The following is a 27,631-nucleotide window of genomic DNA, read 5'->3' as shown; positions in this document are numbered from 1 at the left end:
CCATAGTGCACATTTTTATGTTCTATGTTATTGTAATCCATTGTAAAGAACTCATTGTAATACATTGCTAAAATGGTTCGAGAGGGCATTATTGTCCATCGATAGACAAATAAACATAAACATACGCATAAACACGAATGTAGGCCTTTCTGAAGTGTCGAGCGAGAAATTGTTAGTGTAAATTCTAAACCCGGAAAAGATTGAGAAGCAAATTTACTTGTGAGCGGGCGGTAGGTTCCTTTTCTCAGGGCTCCCTCGAGACGTCGGGACTAGTAGTGATGTGCTCTCTGGAGCGCATCCACGACTCCGATTCGACTCCGGAAAAATGGAACCACTACATCTGCCCGGAGTCGGAAACGCTCGGAGTCATCCGGAGCATTCCGGAGTCGTTCGGAGTCGTCCGGAGTCGTTCGAAGTCGTTTGGAGTCGTTCGGAGTCGTCCGGAGTCGTTCGGAGTCGTTTGGAGTCGGATCGGAGTCAACTCCGGAATTTTGCCAACTTTACCCATCACTAGTCGGGACCCCCTGCGGTCGCTTAATTTGCGTACTGCTGATTCCATCCACTGGCCACTGATGTAGGTGCATTCGTTTTCAATACTTACAACAAATCGCTTTTTGGCCATTTACTCCAATGTGACGCAACAACAGCGAACCTGGTCGATTTGTTGGTTCCTTCATACACAACCTTCCAAAAAATTTTAACAAACAACCCAAAAGCTATGTTTCAATTTTACTTTTATTTTCTGTTTTGTTTTTTCATGCTTATTTTTTCAAAGTTTTCTTTAAATACCGATATTTTTTGTATGATTAGATTATTTAAACCTACATCTCCTTCATCAGACCACTATCTATCTTCCTGAACTTAATTCACTCGATGGCCTCACTTACGCACAAAAAAGCCAGTTAGTTTCCTCCGTCAATTGATCTTAAATGATGCTGCCAGCCGGCTTCAAGTGAGACGAGAAACATGTTTTACTCATTCTTCCATTACTCTGAACATCTTTCGCCCAATGCTTGTTCGGTCTGCTAGTTTTTTTTAGCGGTTGCCATTTTAGTTTTACACCTAAACAATAGTTTTGCTAATCGTATCAATTTCTGTGTTTCATTCGAGCTCGGATTATACTGTTCCCGTTTTTAAAATGCCTTCCAATAACTACCATCCCGCTTACCATTTCCAGAACCAGAGGCAAGTGTGTGTTTGCGTGTTTGAGTGAGTGATTCGGTAGGTAGAAGTGTTCTAGTGGACGTTCGCTAATGGAAAATATTTTACAATATTTACAACGGGCCGCATTATTGCCCTACCTGCTTACTTTACGCTATTACGTCCGAGCTAGGTTTTCTATTGTGTTAACCAATCTATTGTAAATCAACTTTGAGAACGTCAACCCTCTTGCATGTTCATTTGGCTTTCCCCGTTTGTTCCATTATTGTAAACTTTTTTTTTATTAAATAAAATAAAAATGCTAACCAAATTTAAAATACACGAACAGACAACCTCCACAATGCTACTTAAAGCGAGCATTCGACGATCGACAGCGTTGCACTAAAACCATACTGTTGAGGAATAACTTAGAGACAGAGTGTTGTGTTGTAACAAATTGTCCTAACTCCTACAATAACGAGGCTATGAAAAGCATTGTTCCTGGCATTGTTTTTTGCAAATATCATTCTCTGGTGCGTTTCAGTTGAATGGGGCATTTTTGTGTTGCTTCAATAAAAGCTATGCTTCCAAATATTGCCTTACGATTGCTTACTCCCGTACCTCGGCGGGCTGTTATGCTGGTTTGTGTTTTCTGTGTGAGCAAACAAATTACGGGCTGCCCTGCATGCTGTCGTCGCTTTCCAGATACGTTACGTAGGAGTCCGTACTATCCGGATGATGGTGCCCACTAAGATCCATGTGCGAACCGATCGGAGGAACCTGGCCTCCCTGGCCCGGCATGGGTGGCATTCCGCCGGGGCCACCTCCAGGACCGCCACCACCACCATTACCGACGTCGTAGCCATGCATCTAGAAATAGACGAAAGATCACAAAATTAAATAACATACAGCACACATTAAAAAGGTTTGTACGAGTAAGTTCAGTAGGTGCAACGATTCCGGTAGGTGCAAGAAAGCATAAGCGGCTCCGACCTGTGGGTGCAGCGAGTTCGGGTCGGGTCGAGTCAAGATAGGTTCAATCCAACCCGACCCGACCCGAACTCGCTGCACCATAGGGTCGGAGTCTCTTATGCTTTCTCGCACCTACTCATCATTCGAATCGATCCGAACTCGTTGCACCCGCGGGTCGGATTTGATTCCGACTCCGACCTAGCGCACCCGCTGCACCCACGGGTCAGAATCGATTCCGACTGGCTCGCACCCGACTCCGGGTCGGGTCGTGAAATGAATCGTATGACCCACCACTAATGTGAAGGCTTCAATAAACTTATTTAGAATAAAGCTGAACACGCCAGAGCAAATAACAGCACATCGAATATCCATCCACGAACGTGAACCATGACGAACAGAGAACAGGAAAAAAAACAGACACATCCGAAGACTAACCAATGCAAAGGCTTTAACGCATATTTCATGGATTGTTATAGCTTCGTTGCAGTGGCGGAGGATTGTGCATCGTTTTGCTGGTTCTACTTGATTGGCTTAGGTTTGTATTTTTTGTATCGCGGCGAATCCTTTTTGCCGTCGTCTTCCGGCTTAATCAGCGTATTAATGGCGGCATCTACCCCCAAGACGGGATTTGTGTTGCGTTCTGTTTCCTTTAGCTTTTATTGCAATTTTCATCTCCTATCTACCTCTTTTGTTCGTACCATTGTGCTGACAAAACTGCCATTTTGTAGCGTTTCATCGTTTTGCATAGCAGCTGCACAGTTGTTTAACGTTAATAAAAAAAACGCAAATGTTCAGTTTGCAAGTTTGTAGGCTTCGTATAGAGGTTTGAAGTTCCATACACTAGATGGAAAATTTTCATGGCAGGCCTTATGAAGTGTTAACATTTTTACAACCTACTGCACTGTATATGATACTTGTCGTGATCAGCAAATGGTTTGCACGGGAAAAAAGCACAATAATTCAACCAACAACAAAAACAGTTGCGTTCTACGCGAACAGAACCAGTTGCGTTCGTTGACATTTTACGATCATAATACCAGAGCTCATTGCTACTTTAACTTACCTGATTGACTAAATGCTGGAAAGCGGGTGTGTGCGTATTGATCGACCCGTTGCTATCGAGATCGGAGTGGAGTGCAAAATCGGACAGTGCCTTCCACGGTGGCTGATACGCCGTTACCTCTAGGCCGTGCAGATTGAGCGGCGAGTCGTGTCTAACGGGCGAGCTGGCCACCATCGGTATACCCTGCATTCCATATCCCAACTTTCGACCTTCCTGTGGAGCAATCGCAAAATAAAAAAGAAGGGCAAACGTTACTCACTGACACTCCTTCCTGCCCAACGGGCCGGCGAATAGATGGTGCAACCATGCTTACTTTCTCCTGCTGCATCTGCAGTTTCATTTGGATGGTTTTTTTCTTATCCTTGCAGCGCTTGTTCTGGAACCAAACCCGTATGACCCGCGGTGACAGACCGGTCATCTCCACTAGCTGCTCCTTCATCAGTGCGTCGGGCCGGGGGTTTGCATTGTAGCACGTGCTGCGGGGTGGGGTGATGGAGAAATGAAATGAAAGGTAAAATCAAACATAAAGAACATGCTTGGCGGCGTTGCAAGCTCGATAGTAGTAGACGCAGTCTCAAATTGCACATGTGCATTATGGGTTGGTTTGTTGTGAAGCGCTGTGCAAACACTGTGCCTGCACGGTTTACCCAGATTACCGCGGCATACGCGTGCTTTGCGCGGGGTTGACGCATACGCTTTGCCGTTCCGCACCCGAGCGACGCGGCATTATGGTAATAATTTGCACAATTTGTATTTCGCTTAGCAATCAATATTAATGATGGGCAACGCCATTCGACGCACGGTGTGCGCCGGGCGATCGCATGCATATATGCGCTTCTAATTAGAGATAATTCACAGGCGACTGGAAGTTCGGTAGGTCGCACACGGTTTGCGCGTTACGGAGTTGAGTGACTGCAAAAGTGTGTCTCCAAGTGACTGTGGAGACGTGGTGGCGCTCATGCAGCATGACCGACTACCGGTTTGCTGTTGGCTGAAGATGTTCATCAGAATCAGTTCCTCACTCTCTCTCTCTTCCTGCCCCCCCCTTCCCCACCTGCATTTGGATAATTTCAAGATAATGCCTTAAAAATGTCGGTGCAATTGTGTGAAATTGCTGTTTGTGTTTGGCACACAAGAGAACAAACACCATTTTTCGCATAAAACTGCGTTTACAGATGAATTGTTTAGCCCACATTTTATTGATTTGCTTTTGTTGACTAAGTTGAAGTATTTGAGAAAGTAGTGACTCTGTTGCGTACAAAATAATGGGGAACGAGGAAACAAAATATGCTTCTTGTGGCGATGAAAGACGCATACATGAGAACATTCTATTAAACATTTTTTATCTCAATCTAATACATTATTTGGCACCACATAAGCTAATAACGTTTTAGAGATCATTGATTGAATGCTACTATCAGCATCATCATCATCATGAAATTGTATGGATCAAATGTGATGAAATGTATACGCATAAGCATTCCTAATTTTACCAATCAAAATTTTAGGTAAATTTGGGTTGCTGCCCATTAAAGCGCCAAAATGGCTGAATTATACATCGTACCGCTTCGATAAATGATTTGCCCAATCATCCAAAGGGACTCATCGAATGTTGCAACTACTGAGTAGATACTTACCGTAGTGTGTGTAGCTGCTTCTCGTTTAAAACCGTCCGCACTCGCGTCGGTTTACCGTCCGAAGGTCCGGAGGGTCCTTTGCCTCGCAAGCTTTTATGAGATCCCGATTCGCTGCCAGAATCTGTGAAAGAAAACAAAAAAACGTTCGGTTAATTGTATCGTCTATAAAGCTATGCTTAAGCTTAGATCATGCATAATCAGTTGCGCTTCAATATTATCGATCGCCGGTAAAATCCTGCATGATCTTATTAATGAAAACATTCCTGCCGCTTTCTTTACGTACATTTTGTCAGGCAAACGACACCGAACGGTACCAAAATTGCAAGAACGCATCGTGCACGGGAAAAGAAATGTATCCGCAATGATAGAATTCATGTCAAACTTTGGTTCACATGAACTACATTTGCGTTGCTCGGTGAAGATTGCCTTTTGTTTGTATGTTTGTTATTTTTTTGTATTCTTCTTTCTTGCTTGCCAGCCTACCGACCGCTGTTTCGGGGTCCGGTATCTGTACATCAACCGTGGTGCGGCCAGCCGCGATTACATCTATTATTATTATTTCTCGTGTTTTGTTGATTTGCCGCCGCACCACAAAGTCCGGTATTGAATTGTACCGAAAGGCAATTGGGTACGAAAAGGAAGGAGCACACTATCGACTCCCGAAGTGAGTCAATTATTTGGTTGTAAGACTGTACTAGACGGCTAGAAGGTCTGGCACTCGGGAAAAGGCCATGGCACACGGTAAAAAGGGGTGAAGGTGTAGGGTTAAACAAGATACGGAGGTATAAGACAAAAAAAAGAAGCTCGCACAACACAACCTACGTACGCTACGGTGCCGGGCCGTACCACGTCAATACACACGCAAGCAAACCCAGGCAAGAGCAAAGAAAACACGGGTACAAACACGGTACCGCCAAATTCGGCAGAATAGTAGAGATCCGCGATCAGTACCGATAATTATCAATACACGTCTAATTACGGGCGGGAAAATCGTTACCGAAATCGGAAACTCGAGCCACGAATGCTTGCCCAGGCTCTAGCCTGCCAGGGCGGCAGGCTTAAAGGCAGGAAAAGAAAGACAGCGCAGGAAACGTGCGGTCGAGGGAACGCATTTTCTCTGCAACATTTTCAACGATATTAAGTACTACGGTACAGTGATCGCGATTGCAATTATCGGTACTGCGATACCTATGAGGTGCCGGCCGCGGTACAAAAACATGCCCGGCGTAGGAGAAAGAGCAAAGGCATCGCGGGACATACATACAAGACGCGATGCTGTCGAATCAGTGGTGGGTAGCTGGGTGAGGAGTTTGGCAGTGTCAGTGGCAGGGTGTGGGTTCGGAGGGGATCGGGGAGAAGTAAACTTGTTGGCCTAAAATTGGAACATTTGTACTGTATGTAGGACTGCTTTATGCTTCGACCTTATGCTGTATGTTTGGTGTTGTTGCTCCTCTTCTACCTCTTCTGCAGCACTCTACGAGGCGTGTGATGTATGCGATTGTCGTTTGACGAATGCCGTCTCCATGGCAATTATTAGCAAGCGCAGAAGCTCAATAATAGCGCTATAAACGATGTTTAAAAGAGTTGGACTAAGGCCCGGGTCTATGAACATGTTGAGGCAACATTCGTTAGATGGCAACATTTCTAAATTTTCCTATTTATTTCAAAAACCGAGCACGTTTTTGGCAATAAAAATGTCTTAAAAAATATTGTTTAAATTTTAGTATCCGATTTGGTATGAAAATTGTTCGACAATCTTTCTGTAACAAATAAACATGAAACAAATCGATTTGAAACAAAAATGTTCGTGCAACATGAGTTTGGCAGTTCGTCCATACGATTTGGCAACAAATGTTCCCCCAACATTTTCATAGACCCGAGCCTAAGCGGTTGTAAAAGCCACATATAGCCACAGTATAACATGTATGTCAAATACGATGTTTGTTGAGTGGATGAAATGCTATGCAGTTTATGCAATACATATATGCACGTTGCCTGCCTGCATCATATGTATTTGGCATAAATTCTGTAGAAATGGTAAACATTAAACAAATAAACATACAAACAAGCAAACGAACAAAATCAAAACAAAAAAAAACAAAAAGAAACACCATATAAATGCATTCGGGCAGATGCTAGAGAACAAAACAACAAAAAAAGTACCTTTTGAAGTTTTCCCGCCACTATCAACAGAAGACAAACCCGAAAAAGATTCCGATCGGACTCGCCTCCGCCTCGTTACCCTTTTTCGCATGTTCGACCAAACGTGCCGGAACACCGTCGTGCAACGGGAGGGGGCTGCAGTGTGACAAGTTCGGCCGATGTAGACCGTGTGTCTGGAGTATTTACACAACCGAACATAAGTGGGTACAAGCTGATCGAGATTCAAGGCGGCAGGGCAAACGTGAAGGAACAAAATAAATACCGAAACCGGACATTTTGTGGTGTAGCATGTGGGAGTGGGGAGTAACTCAGGGCCGCGAAGGACATACGCAGGCTGGTAGAGTGTGAAGGAACGGCACGACGACTCATCGTCATTACCATCATCAGTACCATCACCATCATTCTGGTAAAATGGGAAGGAATGAGCATCACCAACGGCCTCAAGTGGATCGTCACTAGATCGCCGTCATCAACCCGGACGTAAGTTGCCATACGACAATATCATCGATGCGGGTGAAGGCGGCAGAAGAGAGACGAGGGAACCAGCTATCAGACAATATTTGTCCACGAAGCACTTGACCATAAGCATAAAGCGATGCCGATCATTGTTACGCGTTTGAGGTACTTTCAAGCCGCCTAGACTCATGACTGACTTATGCCGCCTCGTTGGCGCAGGTTGATGTGTCGTGTGTGTGTTTTTGCTTATACTTTTCTATCACCGCTACCACCTGCCGTGGACGGAATGGTTTTGCGCGAGCGGGACAGGTGTGAATGTATATTTGATAAGCGATGGCATCGATAAGAACTGATTAGCTATTCAATCGATCGATTGACAACATACGAAAAGATGAGTGAATAAAGATTGTTCGAAATGGAAGATTAAACTGTCAATGAGGCATAGTACAACGTCGTTGTTGACTGGCATGAAAAAAATGTTTCAATAAACATTCTTATTTACGACATGCAACGTCGATTATAATAATTTATGGAAAATGGTATCCAAAATGAGACTTCAGACCTTACAGACTGAACAGATATTCAAACTTACCTGACATGGAGCCAAGTTCACTCGAGTGATTATTATTGCTTAAACTATTATTGTTGTTATTGGTACTGCTGATGTTGTTGTTGTTGTTGTTGGCATTGCCGCTGATGTTGTTGTTGGGCTCTACGCCCTGTATGAGGCCATTTTGGGACGATTTCTCCAAATGATCATGGTCCTCCTTACAGTACAGCGAACCACCATCCCGGAGCGCAAACTCGTCACCTGTAGGGTTGTTTAAGTGTTCAATTTAAAACTACGCAAAACTTTCAAACATTTAATGAACATTTACCTGGTATTAGTTGCCGAGCGCATGCCGAACATCGGAAGCATTCTATGTGGTAGATTTTCGTTTTGGCCCGCATCACGAAGTCGTTTTTGCTAAAAGAGCTCCCGCACTTATCACATTTGGTACCGAATAATCTGTTTGGGAGTTAGGGGGGATCATTTTTTTAAAGCATTCTCAATTCAATTCAGATGCATTAAAAGCAGTAAGACACTAACCTCACATAATCTCGCTTGCAATAGGTTTTGCCGTCACGCACGAAACAGGTACAGCTCTCGTCCAGAAATTGACGACACTCCTGGCACTTTAGGCAGGCCGCATGCCACTCGAGGTCTGGTGCGACACGCAGGATGTATTGGTCATGTATTTGACCGCCGCATCCAACGCACAAGGATAAGCGTTCTTTTTCTGTAAAACAAAAGTTAAAATTATATTTTAGTTTAGTGGTCCATAGTTTTTCACAATAAAGTAAAAAAAAAATACAAATAAATATAAAAAAATCGAATGATAGTAAATAATAGCAGTAAAATTACACTTTTTTCAACAAGTAACATTTTATTTGTAATTGTTTTTGTCTGTCAGTGTTAACTTTCTGATTGTTTGCGATAGAGAACTCCAAACACATGTACTCAAATATTTAAGTGAATCAAATTTGATTAAAACGAAAAAAAATCCCAAACTATTCACCAAAATGTGATTTTATTGCAGATTTGACGTCGAAACTTTAAAACAAACCAACAAATGTAAACATTAAAACTGAACGAATGTATGTCTTAGTTTTAATACTTTATCTTTATTTTCACATTGATTAAAATGTCAAAATTTAATGTTGAATAGCACAATAGATTAGTTACTACGAACACTGGGCTAGTATCAAATCAATTCCAAGCGAAGGTTTTGAACGAATTCTAGCGTTAAAGATTCTTCACCCAATGTTGGGATACATAGCACGCTTGGATACGACGTGCTTACTTTGTAGGCGGAGCTTGCGCGGTACATATCACGCACACAAATACGTCTTATACACGCGAAGTCACACACACACTTACCACGTCGTTCTATGTACATTCTACTATATACAATCGAGTGCTTCGTGATTTGAAACTATTGTAAATTGTAAAAAGCTTCAGTTTTTTTAACAATTAATATTTTCTCGATGTTTATTAAAAGAAAACGAATCCTCAAAAATATGAAAAATACCGTTCTTTTAGCTTAAAATATTCCCTATTTTTTTAGTCAGAGAATATGAACACGATATGGTTGGTTCCTGCCACGCAATGCTTCAAAAACGATATATGATAGCAATTGCGCTGAAGCATACCATTTACAGGACGCATTATCAACGCTACTATTTGAGATTCCGTCTGCCATTGTCACGCGAAAAGAGAAAACTCAATTGCACATTTTCTTCATACACCACTTCGTACACCGTACAGAAAACATGCTAATTTCTGTCATGCGATGCAAATGCACGAAACCTTCCGAGCGTTCAAGCTTGCTGTTGACGGAACGATACGATAGCATACGGTATAACAGCAAGATTTCACGGAATCACAAATATACGCGACTACTGCTAATAATCGACGAAAGTGTACTCCTCGGAGCTGTTTTCTCGGCTACGACAGTAAAAGACTGGTTCTGGAGTGTATGATTATGGACGTTTGCATCGTTCGATGTACATTTCCAAAATTTTCCAAGGTTCGAACGATAACTCCCTTGGTCGTTTTTCCCTTTTATCTTTATGGCGGAAAACACTTAAGCCAGCAAGGACTAGCTGAGGGGCCTGCGCTCAAAACTCAAACTCACTCGTCAGCCGTCCGCCATTCCATGTACATTCAATACGCTCTGAGTCTTCAATCCGCTCTGAGTCTTCAATCCGCTGGGAGATTGTTTTCCCCTACTACCTTAAACACATACTAGTGGAAAAGTAAATCTTTCCATCAGTCTCCGAACCACTGGGTTCCATTTATTGCTGCGGTTTTTCAAGTGGAAAGGGAAGTTTTTTTCATCTTCTTTGTAGAACCATTCGATTGTTCCCCAACCTAAGATACCCCAAGCGACAGAATCGAAGAGCTCTTCTAAGCGGCTTTGCTTGGGCGGCAATGAAGGTTAATTTTTAACTTTTTGAAAAAAACTGCATGATTAGTTTAACGAAATCGTAAGGTATATAAAACGGAGTGAAATGTGATACTACATACAAAACAGCTCAAATATATATAGTTTAAATGTGAAACACAAAACAATAGATAATTTTCATTAAAAAAATATATAAAAATAAAATTATAAAAAGTGCATCTTTCATTTGCTTTGAGTGTTGCAATAATTTTTAAGCAACAATCCCGGGGTTGTTGAATTTATATACTTTTATTGCATTTTGTAGCAAGCTCTGTGCGGTCAGAATCCGAACCAAGGATAGCTTTCTAATTAAAACGGATTGCTGGACGATTTAACTAAAGGCTGTTTCGAGCAAACACAATTATATGTTGACAATTTCTTGAAAACCCCCGTAACATGTATCTGACTCAACAAAAAAATATAGCACTGCGGCCAAACCTCGCAGAGAATGGATGTTTTTTTTTATCTTGTTCAATTTCAAATAAAGCTGCAAAGTTTAATACATTACTCAACACTTTAAGTACATAGTAAACTGCTAAAATCTACAACAAACACAACCTTTTTTATCAATTATAATTTTTGTATTCTACTTTAAAAGTCATTCGGTCTTGAGTAGTTCAAGTTCAAACACAAACTGCAGCAAACACCATTTTCATAAGAATGGCCTCTCAGTTAAGTTAATCAGCAGTTAAGTCTGCACATTAGAAGTGCTACTCAAGTGTGGCACATAGTTGAAAAATTAAACAAAAAATGTCGGGTGAAATTGAAGCACCTGTCTACAGCCTCAAACATTTTAATTATCATGACACTCGGTCACATTAACAACTTAATACGTTCAAATTATTCGTTCAATTAGTGGCAGCGTTAAACTGACACCACAAAAAAGTGCCTTCTGAACACATGTACTATCGTACGAAGGATGAACGAATGCTTTTATATGTGTTGCTGAGTTTTCGTTTTTTGTGTGTTTTGTTTGGCATTTGCTAGAATTCAATTACCTACATTCTTAGCAATTGACATTGGGTTCAATTTTTTTCAATTTTTTTGGATGTAAATTTTCACGATCGCAAGATTTTTTTTTTAAATTGAGCATTAAATGATCACGGGCTGTCCGGGGGATAATTTCATTACAAAAAGAAAAAAAAAAACAAAAAAACTTCAAATGAATTTCCGCGACTTTACACAAATAAATTATTCAATCAAACAAAGTCCTACAATTGGTGTGGCGAACGAACGAAAACGGAAGAACCACGCATATAGATAGAACGAGCAAAACAGGATTCCGGTGTTAACGATCTCCAGTTCGCTACCGAACGATAGGGACTTTGAGTGCTGACAGCATCCAGGACTCATCCGGGAAAGCATCAACAGCAGCAGCCATCTTTATACCGGTTTCTGCATCAACCTCAATTCCGACCTAGCGTACTTTGCAATCCGCTTTTGTCGACTTCAAAGTTTGCCGACAACGGGGACCTGTTGTAGGCCTGTGGGCTCAGAATAAAACACGTCCACCGAAAACATACATTTTAAATAAGCATTCTTCAATTGGCTCTTGTAGTCGCGGGGCGTGTGCGTCTGTGAAATCCAGTATATTTCGTTTGTTTTTTTTTTGCTTTTTAAAGTGTATATCGTGGTATCATGTAAAATTGTGCTGGTTTTTTCAGAGATGATACATTTTGGACTAATTTATAATCAAAATTGGTTTTCCCCTTCCATATAGTGAAAGGCAATTTGTAACAGCAACTGATTTTTTACTAATCATCGCACATCGTGCTACTAAAAATATCAAATAAAATACATGGACCCCAAAAAGTCATATCATGAACGTTTACAAAAGGAGATAGCCTAACAACTGATAAACAAAAATCAGTCAGTTTTGTTTTCCATTCCTTTTACTCTAGTTTGTTTCGCTTCTAAAATCGTACAGTTACCGCACGCGCCCGATTTTCACGGCAGAAAGATTTTTGGTGATTAATTTTATGTTCGGCTCCCCTCAGCTTTCAAGCAAGTCAGGGAAAGCAATCTGAGCGAGTGTGCACCAACAATGCCAAAGCGTGTGTTACTTATAATAGGAATAAGAAAACGAGAATGTTTTATAAATAGTGAAATGTCAATTAAATTCTAAAAAAAATAAAACAATGTACAAATTTAGACTGAACGATTTATAAAAAGCTAACACATATACACATTCCGAGCAAAGAACGACACACCAAATGGCAAGCGGAACGTGGGTCAAGAGCTTGCACGCGATCGACTAGTCCGTCGCACTAGTCCGTCGCAAATGGCTTCACTGGAAAGCTCTTTTGTGTTGCATCACACGGACATGCCTGCTCTATCGGTTGCCAGGGGAGATAAACAGAAAAGCATCCACAGGCAGGAAGATAAACTCCAAAACAGGTATCTTGTTAGGTTAATTTGAGAATGTTTTGTTACTCTTGGTCGGTGTTGTTGGTTTGGTGTATTGTTTTATTGTTTTTAATTTCGCTGTGCTTTGCTGTGCCAGCCAAAAACTGCCTAAGCGACAGTCGTGCCGTATACCTTGATCCTTGATGAATCGTTTGCATCGTTTCCAAAAGGTCTCGTTGATCTTTTTCTTTTGCCGTAACCATCGTCGCCGCCGTCATCGTCGCCGTCGTGGTTGTCTCGTTTTTATTACACCTTTATGATCACTTTTTTATAGTTTTAGATGCGTGTTGCTGCAAATGAGAGTCTCGGTGTGATGATCGCGCGTGTGCGGGATTTTTTTTCTCTCTCTCTAGTTGTTGTATCTTCTATCACCTCCAAAACTCTTTCCTTTCATATATGCCGAGTTTATGGAGCGCACTAGTCGGGGTATTTTGTAGTATAACTGCTAGTAACTCGCAAGCCAATACCATCCAGCTGTTGGCTTTTTGCGGGCCTGACAGCCAGACAGCCAGACAGATCATCATCGTCTCGTCAGACTGACGTTCAAACGTCAAGTGATGATGTAAAACTGGCATGTTGGAACCGGGGCAAGGACTGGTGTGTGGGACAAAATAATTAAAAAAACAAAACGGGAGAGCTGCGGCACGATAACCGAGTCAAGCAGTAATGCGATGGATTGGTACGAGATAAACCGATCGCAGTTTACCGACTGGAAACCGTTACAGACGGCAGAGTCACTGTCCTGATCAGAGTCTGTCTTTCTGCCGGGCCCAACACCAACGATTCCGGTGAGACAGTAGTGTTTATCTAGTTTATTACGGACGCCTGTCCGTCGACGAGTCGCGCTAAGCAATCACGCGGTTTTGTCCTTGGATGAAGCAAGAACCCAAAACAAAATCTCTCTCTCTCCCTTGTAACGATAAAACCGAACACAGCATCCCGACCGCTCAGCACCAAGGGTCAACGAGAAGGTGCTGCCGGTCTGGATGATCGTTGGTGCCCAAGGCACCATAAATATGTTGTTTGGTTTGGCTTCCAGCCCAGGCGCCGTCATGGTCATCGATAACTAGCTGTGACTGCACCTCCCAGTTGGCTATGCATCGATGCATTTATTTTCTATGCTGGTATGTGTGGTTGTGTGTTGTTTTTTTGGTTTTGTTCTTCCACTGTTTCTATACCCCCTTTCGAGGGCCCTATTCTTCACGAAACTACAGCTGGGCCGTTACTATGCTGCGTTTAGATGCTAATGATGATGATGAAGACGATCGATTACATTAATGACACCGAACACCTACAAAATGTGTCACCTTAGAGGATTGGTTATGGGTTGGAATTGATTTGAATATGGTTATCTTTCATTCCCATCTTTGGTTTGTTCGTGTTGATTCGGTGTTGTTCAAAGTATTGTGTATCTTAAAGCTGCCAGCCGCGTTTGATGTCTAGGCTACGGGTATCGTTTGATGATAGCAATTTCATTGATAATAATACTATCGACGCAAAAGTGCGTGCAATTATGCGCATCGGAACAAATCGTTATTAGCTATAACACATAACCGCGTTATGACGAAACGGAAAAAGGGTTGACGAAACAGAAAAAAAAATCTCCTAACGATCGTAATGCGTCGTGAAATTATAAGTCGTGAGACATTTATCACACATTTCATTCCGTGGAAAATCATTTAGTCGCAAGATTTGTTTGAAAATTGGAAAATTGGTAAGATAACTTGCCTTGTTGTTTCCAAAACTATGTGGCACAAAAAAACAACTAAGCGCAACATGAAGCATGATCACCACATAGTGTGGTCACTCCACCAGTCAAAGAAGAGCATGCTATGGATGCTAGCAAATTCTCGAAACGAATGAGTAATCGGACTTAATGGTCCAATCAACCACAAGAATGGTGACACATTGAAAATGAATGCCTGTCAGCAAGTGGATGGTGTGGAATGACGAAAGCACTGGGCTTGTTTCCTTTCCATCGTTCAATCAATTATCCTCATTCCTAGCACTCGGAGAACACTCCACCAGTGTTGAATGGAGGAAAAATTAACCAACCCAAAGGTAAATGATTAAAGTTGTAAACAATCATCTCAACAATCCGAACGGCGCCATCGGTCCGTTCCGTAAAGCGAGCAGATAGTCCTTCTGTGAGTAAAAATATCTACTTGGAAAGAGCAGGACAGGGTAAGGGGAGGTTGGGATTTTCGGTAAGGCTAGCAAAACAATCGAAAGATTTAAACAAGCTTAAGGGGGTAAAATGCTTCTCGAAGGAGAAAGCTAACCATCCGTCGATTTTAGAAACGAGAACATCTATTCGACCACTGAACTAAGCGAGTGGGCTGGTAATAATTCTCGTTTAATGGATTAATAATTTGTTATAAATTATGCTGATTTGCCGGACCCATGGTTCGGTTTTATGACCATCCATAAATCATAAGAGTCATCTCGTAAAGCTTTCGAGTTGAAATAGTATAAACGCTCAGCGAATTTTCGGAAGCACTTCGGGGTATGAGACGGATAGTAGTATACATTCTACGAAAACAAGAATCAACAAATCTAGTGTGTGTGTGTGTGTTGGGCATGGGTAGCTTATTAGGTATGACTTATTGTTTTTTTTTTGCGTGTAAGAATTCTTTCTTATAAAAGCATTATTTTGGTGTTTTGCTCTTGAAATTTTTGGTCCATAAACCATTCGTCGATACACGCGTTTGTTGAATATGTAGATGAACAACAATATCAGTATTTAGTAAAGTATACGAAACATTCCCCATACATGTACGAGCACTGTTACAAGATAAAAAAGGCAGATGTACAATTTGCATGATGCAATCGGGTGGCAAACTGACCTTAGCGTGACCATGTTAGAATAACCTTGAAGTCGGCGATTTTTCAGTGCAATTCATTTGCAACATTTATAGTGAAAAAGTGCGTTCTTGTCGTAATCAACCGCCGTCTCTGCTGGCCTCTTGAATGAACCGAGACAAATGTATATTTCCAGCCGTGGTACACTTCAACGATCATCAAAGCGCATCGCCGAGTGGCAATGAGAATCGATCGTAAGTTGGCGTTAAAATATTGTTCAACTTCGAGAGGGGCACATCATATGAAACAGGGGCTGAAGTGTTGTGGCCCGATACAAGTAGTAAGAGTGCACCGCGTACATATCTGGCTTAGTTATTGAAGCGAGTTTGGCGAGATGGTGGATTCATTTTCTCGCAAGGGAGTGTCGATCCCGATCATGGATCGATCTTTGCCATGTTTCTTTTTTTAAATAACCAACGAGATAGAGCTTTTGTGCTGTATTGAAGAACAAATAGGTTGTTGTTTTTCTCAACGTTCTTTGTTCAACCGCCAATCAACTTATCCGTCCACGACGCAGGACAATGCACCGAGCGCAGAGATGAAGCAATGTTTAGCATGGGCGTTGGATCAATCTTTTGTCTGGTTCTGTATCAACAAGAATCTTGCTACGAGAGATCTGACCTTTGTTTGTGTTGGAGTTGTTTTATTTCTTCACACCTTGCTATGTTGTAAAATTTTAAAATTTATAACAGCCGTGTCCATTTCGTATAAGACGATTCTACCAAGCGAGTCCGACAGAGTTTTGCTCAAGAACTGTTAGTGTGAACGTTTCACCTCATGTTGACCAAAACTTCATCGTTGGTGAATGATGAATGAATTCGATTGTATTTGGTTTGCTCGGTTTCAGACAATCGAAAAATCCGCTACTCGTCCAGGTTTCTTTACACCGGTTCGAGATGCGTTTTATTTAAATTACCACCACCGTCGTCTAACTTGATGCGCAAGGCTGTAGTGGCCTTGGGATCCCATGACACTCCCGAATGGCAGCATCCAGACACTCGCAAGTATGTCACTAAGACCCTTCCTCTCCGGCCGATGTGCCGATTAATGTTTGCCTTTGCGATTAGCAGGTATTAGCCATGTGTGGAGGGCCAATTAGCACGTGCGATCATTACCGAATCCAAACTATCTACCGCCATGCACCTGTGAGCCCTTACGTTCGGTCGTGGCAAGTAGGACCAAGCGTTCCAACCCAGGCCAGCAGTCTTGATCGGTCACTGACGGGGCATAGGTAGCGAAGATAAATTAGCGAATATCGCCGTGTCGGGTGATCGTGTCGCGGTCTTCCCGCGCAAGCTCTTTCGTCACCAGTGCGAGCCGCAGTTCTTTGCTCTGTTATGTCGTGCCCAAAGCCATAAGTCAGCACCGGCCCCGGGCTTATTTAAGAGCAGAAGCGGCAACGGCAGCCAAACTTCAACAGCTTTTGCTCACCGTAAGACTGGAGCGTTTATTTTTTTGGTTTCGTTTTGGTGTTACGTTCTTGCCGCGCGGTATCGCTGCTCGAAGGTTTCTGGCATGCTGCACGCTACATCCCCAGGCTCGGAGCTGCTGACTAGTTTTATTTATCGCGTTTGTGGGTCCATCACAGATCTCGAAATGCAAAGCAGCGAAGAACTCGTGTTCGTGGGGAAGAAACAGGTGGCAAACTGTGGAGGAAGGGCAACCGAACAACCACGACTGATAAGCAGGCATATAACAGGACGAACTAAACCGAAAAGCGTCTTTGATCTTTCCTCAGAGGATTTTGCGGCATTCGGGATAGCGGGCCGGATTCGTTGGAAGCGCGTATAAAAAGAAATCGAACGAATTCGACAAAAAGAAAACGGCGATGATGAAAAGCGGAGTAAAGAACGGCATGAATAATGTCTTCCATCATTCTAGTACCGGCGCGAGCTGTAAGCTGCAAGCACGCGGGAGAAAACTGATGAAGTACCAACAACCTTACCAAAACCGACCGACACACCCGGCCACGGATCGGTGTTCCGGGGGAATGTAGCGAGGTTGTCGATTTTCCTTGCTGGAGGAATGATGGTGGGAAACGGTGACAAAAACATCATTTGGTTTGAAACTGTATATAGTAAAGGCCCGGTTACCGCGTGGAAATAAATCTTCTCGTTTCGGTACTGGACGGATCAGAAAACAGGGAACAAGAACAGTTTGGTGATACATCAACAACTTCGTACAACAACGACAATGACAGGAGGATATTTTAGATAGTCAAAGAGTTATTGAGGAAAACAAACATTTCTAGCACTATTTTTTGTCATGAGCAAGTACGATCTGCATATTAAACATTAACACTGTACGTAACCATTTCACAGCTTCTCAATCGAACAGCGAATTTTGCTGTAGCTGTTCAAGAGCTACAATAAAATTCGCCGTAACTCCTGTTTGAATTGCAGGGTTAAGTAAAAGGTTTCCACTTTCAAACATCGGTAAACTTCCAATCTTCAATTGCTTCCAAATCGTCTGACGTAACTACAGTAGCATTTGTTTGAGTCGATCAATATTTTTTGAACGGAAGTGTGAAAGTAGAGTTTACATACGATGTCTTGTTAGCAAAGCACGTGATCATCTGTGCTTTTGGCTGGAAATTTCGAATACAGTTGAGCACAAACTGCCATCCAACACGATGTTGATATCGTTTGGTCGTAGATTACAAACGATCTTTAGCAGCAGCTTTAACAACACATACGATCGCAGAAAACCTATTCGTGTTCCGAAAGGTCGTGCATTGGACATGGAAGGTTTTGTTTCATCGTTTGCTCACTGCGCTTTATACTGCTTTCACACTTGGACATGCTAATTTATGAAAAATGTGACTCTAATAAGAAAAGCATACATAATTTGTTTATAAATCTATAAAACCGACCACACACAACGTGGCGTGGTGTGGCACTTGTTGAATTTCCTCTCGTGTCGTTTGAAGATACGAGATCTTATGGTCATCACTTTTGATGTTCGTTACCATCGTCGTCGTTGTGGTCGTCGTCATCGTCGTCGTGGTCGTCGTCAACGTCTTCTGAACCGTTCCGTTCAACGACTTCTTCATCAACACTGGGCAAACGTTGTGGACTCTGACTTGACATTCGGTAGGAAGCTGAGATCAAGGCGTCAAAAAGTCACACGCATATGCGATCGTGCGGCGATCGCATGGTATTGAAACGAAGAACCTATCTAGCAAAGATTTATTGCACTAAATTCGGAAGGTGGCATAAAAAGTTACGAATAGGTATGTTTAGGAAAGAAATAATGAGAGAGAATTTGGCGAATATTTTTCGGACAGCTTAAGGAATCAACCGGTTGGTGAATGACACGAATCGTTGCAAATAAACTTTTGGTGCAATGGTGCAAATGCAACGAAATTCTATGTATTAATCCCTGCTTGTACGGGAAGATTCTTTTGTAAGATAATTATATTTACAAAACAGTAAAACCATCTGTATATACAAATGAGTTACGAAATCTGTATCCACAGTTGTAAATGATTTATCATCCTTTTTAGACAGTTTATTAGAGGAAACTTTTGTCATCAAGGTATCATGATTTCTAAACGTTCCTATTGTAAACTATTACCTTTGTCGTTCTTACGTACGGGAGGATATGCGGTTAAAAGAATAGTGACACATTTGGACCGGAATTGTATAATATGCGAAAGTGCTCATACACTTCCAACGGTCTAAGTAGTAATGTAGTGAACAAAAAACCGCAGCTCAATAGGGACCGCCAAAACTGTGTTATCGCAAACTGCTTATCGCATTTCCGATTGACAGATTTCCGATTCCAATTCATTTGTGTGCCCTTCGAAAAAAGCCTCTCCACCGTTCGGCGGTAATATCAGACAAACGCACAGAACAAACGATTCTCCAATCGATTCTGGCATGGGGCTCTTATCTCGAAGGTAACTCGTGGAGCCCAATCCGCGTTGTTCTTTTCATCGTCAATTTTTCTTTGCTCCTGCTAAGATTTCCTGCTTTCCGTCGCCGCCGTTTGGTGGTGCTTAATTTGCATTAACATGGCGGCAATTCCTTTGCGCGGTAGGATCGCGAATGATTGTGGTTTTCGTGATGGCAAAAGTTGTCGGCAATGATCAGAAGCAAAAAACAGCGTTGCACAGGAACAGTAAAAAACAAAACACACCAGACACATATGGTGTACATTCGTTGTAGGAAGGTTACACATGAGTATAAGAAAAAAATCATATAAAACAGAGCCTTGAGGTCGGGGAATCTTGTCGTTTTGGAGCACCAATCTGTTTGGATTGTGTGACGCAGGACGGTACTTTAAGTAAAAACCATAGTTATTTCTGTCTTTTTACCAGTAATTTGGCAGCAAATACAATATGAAAAATACGGTACGTGCATTTGAAAAAAAAAACAAATATAAATAAAATGGTGTCAAAAATTCGGATCGGATGTGATGCTGCCTCACCGCGCTAAAGCATGGAACTTTTTGTTATGTTTTTTTTGCCCTTATGTACTGTAAAAGGGCCGGTAAAGAATACAAGGTATTCGCCATCGTCTGCCTGTTGATATCGTTTCGTGATGTTGTTACATTCTCTTTCTTTTGCACAGAAATACCGCCCGACAAACAATCCCGCGCAACTAAACTGGCCACACCGCATGCTGCACGGCTGTGCCAGCCCTCCAGGCGGGTTCGTTTATATTTTTTGCCTTAATAAAATAACCCAATACGCGAGGCCGAGCCAATCTTTGCCGTGACTTATAAGTGCCGAGAGACTGGCAGACCAGCGTGGTCAAGGTAGAGACCGCATAACCGAAAGAACGGAACCGAACGAAATGGTAATCAAATTTGCATAAAATCGTGGTGGTGTCGTCATGAAGCTCGGATTCTCCTCTACGCTGACCTGCTGCTGTTCCTGCGCTGGCATTTGAAAGCTGCTCGCACGCAGAGTGTATTGGTTTTTAATAAATTATTTAGCAAATTTATTTTGAAGTTAATAGAGGAATTTTGTAAATTTATTTTGTTTTATTATTCTACGGTGCAGTGAGGCGGTGTGTGGTGTTGATTTTTGCAGTGCCATAAGCTGGCAAATGGACAAAGAACTAAGCTCGCCGCCAGAGGAAAAAGTGCCGACCGGCTTCGGCTTCTCACATCTCACTTGTTAGCAAAGGTTGACCGCCGTTGATCCTACGGCGCGAAGGTGCCTTTTAGTTTGGGTGGCATTCTTTCTGAGAGAGGAAGGTTGGGAGCATTTTTTGTGTGTGTTTTATTTTGACTTTTCGATCGATCTTCCCGATCTAGCACTGGGGTAGGTTTCGGTTGTATGGTCTTCCCGACGTATACGTAGATACATATGTGTGTATGTGTGTGTATAATTATGGAAAGTGAATCGATCGAGATTAAGGCTACTGTTACACAACAACGCCAACGTGGCCACTAATATGGGCAGTCCGTCATCACGCGGGCAAATGAGATAAATCCGAAAGCTCACCCGCAAGTGCTGCCGTGTAGGCTACAGGATAGAGAACCGGATCGGAACCCAACGTCGATCGGATTCACGTCACGTCAGATTGACCAGCTGATTAATTCTTCTAAAATCGCTACTAATGCCCAATGTTTCATAGTCCGACGGTTGCGGGACAGATTTTATATGAATGTTCATTTCTTGAATCACGTGTTGCCGTGTCGACCGGCAAGCACAGCATGTTTGACGGTTAGTTGATGGGATCTGTCACTGGCGATCGAGATGTTGAGCTTGATCTCTGTTTTGCGCCGGGTCGGAGATTTGGAAAGATTCACACAACCGGTAGCAAACATTTAATGCTATCCAATTACCGAAGGTCATGTGCTGTCGGGTTCCATACCGCATCTTTCATGACGTTGGTAAACGGACGAAAAGTAGCATTTCGCGACAGTTTTATTATATTTTTTAAGGTTTTTTACAGCTTTAGTAAAATTTTTGGGGCGACTTTTACTTCCACCTTGACTACCTTGCAGCTTGCATTAAAAAGCAAATAGGAAACGGAAGCGGCTGTGGAAAGGCAATCTATAACGAATTCCCAAGCCACATGAAATCTGACAGCCTCAGGATGCAGTAGGGTAAACAACAGCCCTGAAACAAAAATGCTATTTGTTCCGGTTCTCAAGTAGCCAATGCACATTTTCCGATATGAATATCAAATTCCATTTTCGTTTTTAGTTTGATTCTCGTGTTGTAAATAAAATACCCGCTCATCCGTCCATTAGTGAATTGGTCCAATTGAATACACCTGCAGCATTTCATCATTTCGATGTCCGGCGTGTAAACTTGGGGAATTTGGCTGGAACAACTTCCTCGACCAGGAAGGAAGGAAGAACTCTCGAGACCGATGAGACTGCTGGAGGTAATCCTGAAAAATAATCGATATTCGTTGCATTCATTCGATGTTGGAAAATCGGAATGGAAAATGTAATCAATTTGATTCAGATTATTTCCAATTTTGTGCGGATGTAGTCCATCCTGATGCCATCCACTGTTTGCAGTATTGAAATGAGTTCAATTAGTAAAGGGGCAGTGGATATGTTCCCACATTCAGAAACAAACCCGCCAGCATCTCCCGCACCCAATACGGTCAATTTTGTTTGTTTACACTTCGTCGGTGGAAAACACCAAAACGGCCGTTTTGTCGATCGTGCGGGGCATCCGTCAACATGATGTTTATCATGCGAGGTCCCGCGGGACCCACCCCGAATGGGAATGCTGCGGGATCGATTCAACCATTCGACCACCGTTGGGAACTTTCTTTCCATTTCCAAACTGCTTTGGGTCAGTTTGGGACAACATCAGGCCGCAGACCGGCTTGGGTGGTTTGGCTTGGCTGTGCTTAGATGAATAATTTCTACACGAATTGTAATTGAATAAACAACCGAGCGACTTGCTTGCGATCGACTGCTAAACGCTGGTTCAAAGTGTTGCCGGCCGGTGGTGAAGATCGGAGCGGTGAAACAGATGTTGGAAATAATTGGAATATGATTGGGCTGGAACATTGTGTGGCTTGGAAGGTTTCTGTGCCAGCTGCAACACTTGTGATGCGTAATGTAACATGCAATACTGAAGCAAGTGCAAAACGAGACTAAACGAAACGGATCCGTCGCATTACTGTACGTGTGGGAACGTGGAGGAATGTTTATGGAATGTAGCAATTATAGAATTCAATTAGCCAAACTGAGAGTGTGTGAAAACGATGTGCAAGAAAACGGTTCGATTCCGAGCGGATCACGCTTCATCATTGTTCCAGTTTTAATCCATTCTTCCAATTATACAAAGTAAAGCATGGTGTCGTGGCAGCGAAATTCACATAATATCATAAAAGATTTGTCGCAAGTCTTGGTCGGTCCTGAGAGAGTCCAACCGGTAATCACATTCACCAGGGCCTGGGTGCTGATCTAGATAAAGGTAAAACAAAAGTCCAGTGAATTGAAAAATGGAAGTTTACGAAGACGATCATCATCATCTGAGCAACTGTTGCTACTGTTGGTAATGAAACACATAATGAGGATGAGTGTGAGGTGCATTTGAGTGGAAAATAGATACAGTGGATGAATGTCCAACATCCACGAAGTGGGTGCACTAAGCATAAAACCTCCATCTTCGGAGGCTCAGCAAATGGTTGTGGTGGTTCTGGAAAATGGTCTTCGTCATTTCGTTGAAAATGGATGTTTTTCCCTTCAAGCAAACTAGTCGTCAAAATCGCTTAGCTATGCAAAGGAACTATAAGCATTATTTATGATAATCCATATTCATATCGCTAGCTAATTCTACATTTTACTGTTTATTAATCATGCATATGAATAATTCGTACACGTTTTGTGCCATTGCCCATTATCCTTCGCCCTTTATGCCGTTGCCGGGGCCGGTTCATAGCAACGTTCAAGTTTCTTGACCAATATTTCGTGGTCGCAAGTAAAGAGCTAGATAGGGCACCGTTACGACAAGCAGTAGATCGTACAGAACGAACAAATTTCCAAAAGAATTCTGCGGAAATTCATCTCATTTGCGTAGGGTGTCCGTATGCGTATGGTTCACAGGAAGAAACCGTGAACATGACAGTTATATGAGGCGCAAAAGCTGCTTTTGCTACAGTTTTATTACATTCTTCAGAAACCTTTATCTGATTCCCTCAAGGCAAGACAACCTGAGGCCTGAGGTGTAGTGGGTTTAGGTTGAGCAAAATGCAAACAAAAAACCAAACTGCACATTACGTGATCTGCCATTTCGACTACAGTATTTTTACTGTAGGTGGGGCTGAGATTACTCTTGCAATGGTTCCGTTGGCGGGGCAACGAGAAGGTATCTTCTCGGTAATTAAATAATTTTCACTATCCTATCGCCACAAACAGCAAATCGTGCCTTTTAATGGCTTTACCCCGATGTGATGACGCGCAAAAAGCGTTAAAACCCAAGCGTTCAACATCGCGCACATCAGGATCAGACAACGTTTGGCAGATTCTGGCCTGGTTACACAAGGTTCAGTCGGATTTTCCTAGAGTCAGTTCCTTTTTTCTTTCTCCTGTAACGGTCATCAGAGAACCATCCCGAAACGACATCTCGCTAGAGGCTGCCATGAAAGCCAAGCAACAGATAGCACGGAACACGCGGATTGAGAAAGAGAGAGAAAGATGGTTGTGGTCCGTGGTCGATCATAAAATAGTGTGAACTTTATATTCTCCTTAAATTATCTGGTCGTTTATCGGTTTTATGGAGGTTCCTGTTTAAGGTGTCCATTTCTTCTATGACGCCACAATGCCGACAGACAAACCGTACGGCAAATACCTTTACTTTGTGGTCACCTCAGCTGTACTGTGAGGTCAGTTGTGTGTTTTTATTTTCAGTGTTTGTTTCACCGTTTGGTCAGGTGAGATTGGCCAGATTGTACTCTCCAAAACTGTTTGGGGGACCTGAGAGTAGCGTTTGGGTATGACTTTTTTTTTCACTGCGCCAGTGGGCACTCGATCATAAAGCTGTTGGACGTTGATGAACCTTCCATTTCCAATGTCTTCGTCAGTCCAATTATGATGTAACATGCTGGATGGTGGTACTAACAAAACCAAAAGGGAAGCACAGTTGTAAGCACTCATCAGAGTGAAGGCTGTAACACAAATTAATTAGAGTAAAAAATACTATAACGAGAGCTTTTATTTTTCCCCACTTGTATAGGCACGAAGTATGTTTAGTTATGTATTAACCAGCAAAATGCTCCAAACAGATGGTCCTTTTTGGAAATAATAAAAAAACAGGGCTTCACGTATTCCATTCCACGGTACGATGCCGGAAGCGCTAACCAAGATCCTCGCTCTCAAACACCGTCGGTCGAGGGAGTTTAATGCGTTATTACATCACACCACGTCCGAATGACAATGCTTTCAACTCTAAATGCATGCTTTGCCAATCGATTTTCTATGTGCACTCGGCTGTGCAACTGCCGCGATATAAAAAAAAATATACACCCGATCCGCGTGATTGACATGCACAAACAATCTAGACAGACAGATGGAGTAAATAGCCAATATTCCATTTTCAGTCAGTGCCGGCTCGCTTTACAGCAACACTACCGTAGTGGTGTATATTTATAAAGGTAAAAAGGTTCGACTCCTGCACACGCAAATACACATGTTTTACTTTTCAACTGCATCGAGTCGCAGCATTCCCTCATACCCATTTTCCGACGGCTTCACAGAATAAAGCGTGCAGCAGTACAACAACACCAACAACAACAAAAACATAATTTTCCTTCAAGAGGTTAGTTTTTGTTCCTTTTTACTTCGCTTTGAAAAATAACTGCTGGGAAAAATGATGTTTCCACCATTCGGGCGTTTTGAAAACTGAAGTGCATGCTGGTGTAGTCACCGTGCAGCGCTGCTTTGGATTGAGATCGAATCGGGCCATCCCGCCGAGTCTGCACCCAGAGCCATTAAACTGGGAAGTGAACTATTCCAAGTTGGCTCTCCCCCGTCGCCACCAAACTATTCCATTACCGCGGAAGCAGTGCCATGCCGGCTAATGGAGACGGGTGAACCCAAAATCGCTTCGATCGTCAATAAAACACTTGCTTCTTGCTCGATGATGGATGACGCGTGGAATTGTATAACAGACCTCTGGGGGAGGAGTGTGAAACCTTTGCTCTCGAGCGATGTTTTGACGAGTCGTCTACGATGAAGCAAAGATTGACACTTTTGTGCGCCTAATGCGTAATGTGTTTATTGAAGATCCACACCAGCTGTTCCGTCGACGGGGATCAGGAAGTTGGCAATGGCCGTGGTAGCGAGAGGTAAGGATGTTATCTTAAAAGCCATAGTGAAAAGCAGATGAGTGGAAATGTGATTCGGATCAGCTAAAGCTATTTAGTGACAGTTTCTCACATGCTGAAAAATAGCTCGTTGGTGGTCGACCGATAGAAACATCAAAGCATAAACATCGAAACATGGCTTTCGGCTCCTACTAATCACTCACATCAGCAGTCGGTTTGAACGATACACTAATTTTGTTCTCTGTTAGTCATCTGAAAATAATAATTCTCTATGCATAGCTGTAAGCATATTGGGCAAATTTACATCTGCAACGAAAACGATGATTGCAATGCTAAACAAGTAACCGGTTTGAAGCAGTTTTGGTATTGTTAAAAGCAGGCATGAAAATTATGTAGAAAGTGTGGGAATTCCGTGCTACCGGTTAAGGAACAACTGGTTATGAAAACTGTAAACCGGCATGTGTTGGATTTTCCCACTTTAAGGTGTCATTGTAGGGAAATATTTTACAAGCCATTTGCATGCGTAATGTTACAACAAAAACATATGTAAACAATGGGACACTGGATGATGTACCAACCAGACTTATTCGAAATCTGGTTTTAATTTCTTATTTGAGTTTAGCGTTAAAACAGTTCAAGCAAGTCTAAAAATTGATCAAATTACAGAGTTAATTTACTTTTGTTACTTGTTTAGTCCATTATTTATGCTTTATAATGCCTAAAACGCTTCTGCCAGCCTCTGTGCACGTTTTTTATTTATAACAAAGGTATCGTTATCAACTAGAAATATACAACACTAGTCCCACTACAGTATTGCAAACGTATTAGACGTTAGATTGCCCAATCTAGAACTGTCACTTACTTGGATGAATGTTTGGTCCATGGCAACTGCTGTCCAAAGAATCCAGGTGATGGTTCATTACCAGCGACGGTTGCACCAGTCCACCTCTATGATTGTGTAAGGGTAGTTGGTGTGCCAATGGGCCACCGATCTCTGCCATTACCATATAGGATGATTTTGGTGGGAAAGATGTTGATCAGGACTTGTGGTACTGCGATGCCTATAAAGGAACCGCTGGATTCTGCTCCGATCGCTGGATATCAACACACTATTTTTCTCTAAGGCACACACTGAATGCTTTTTTGAGGAGGTTTTTCCGATGCTTGGAAATGTGCGATGGTTTCTATTGGACGCCTGCTTGATGCTTTTGTGGCTGTTGCATTTTCTACGAATTGCAGCACTACTATCGCATACACTGTTTACTATTCGCCAACTGCTTACAACACTTCATTCCAGAGCACTAGCACAGAAAACTACACAATCCAGCATAATTGCCCGTTAGTCGCACAGCATTTCAGTATGAGGATGAGGAATGCGAAGATTTGCTCCCGTATTACTTAAAACATAATTTCGGATTGCTTTTGATAACACTTCCACGGTGGAACACGCGCGACATGCAAAACAAATACAAAACAAAGAAGCTCAAATAAATTAACTTATTATAATTAATTGTCACTAAGGTCACAGCACTGGTTTCGGATTGAGAGAAGCTTAATGCTTAACGACGATTTTGTATGACGTGTTAGTTTTCCGACAAGGCTTAACGCACATAAATCCTGGGAGGTCGAAAATTCGGAAAAACTACGATGCGGAAAAAACTGCGGTACGTACGCGGAGAACACGCACGCACGAGA

General features: G+C 42.4%; 1 protein-coding gene across 2 annotated transcripts; it reads right to left on the bottom strand.

Annotated features, from left to right (window-relative positions):
- Nucleotides 1-717: 717 nt before the first annotated feature.
- On the bottom strand, nt 718-27,631 carry LOC120903485 (insulin gene enhancer protein isl-1). Of its 2 annotated transcripts, XM_040312944.1 has the most exons (9): nt 27,547-27,631; nt 26,799-27,367; nt 8,522-8,711; nt 8,310-8,440; nt 8,024-8,242; nt 4,813-4,933; nt 3,489-3,651; nt 3,176-3,388; nt 718-2,010 (listed from the first exon to the last, which is right to left on the bottom strand). In XM_040312944.1, the coding sequence occupies exons 2-9, from the start codon at nt 26,941-26,943 to the stop codon at nt 1,810-1,812; spliced, it is 1,383 nt and encodes a 460-aa protein (XP_040168878.1). In that variant the 5' UTR covers nt 26,944-27,367; nt 27,547-27,631; the 3' UTR covers nt 718-1,809. The 2 variants fall into 2 exon arrangements, with proteins under 2 accessions (XP_040168878.1, XP_040168877.1); XM_040312943.1 differs by having other exon boundaries at nt 26,799-27,630.

This window comes from Anopheles arabiensis, chromosome 3 (assembly GCF_016920715.1).
Source record: "Anopheles arabiensis isolate DONGOLA chromosome 3, AaraD3, whole genome shotgun sequence".
In the NCBI taxonomy this organism is placed as follows: Eukaryota; Metazoa; Arthropoda; class Insecta; order Diptera; family Culicidae; genus Anopheles; species Anopheles arabiensis.
This window is presented reverse-complemented; position numbering and strand designations above follow the sequence as displayed.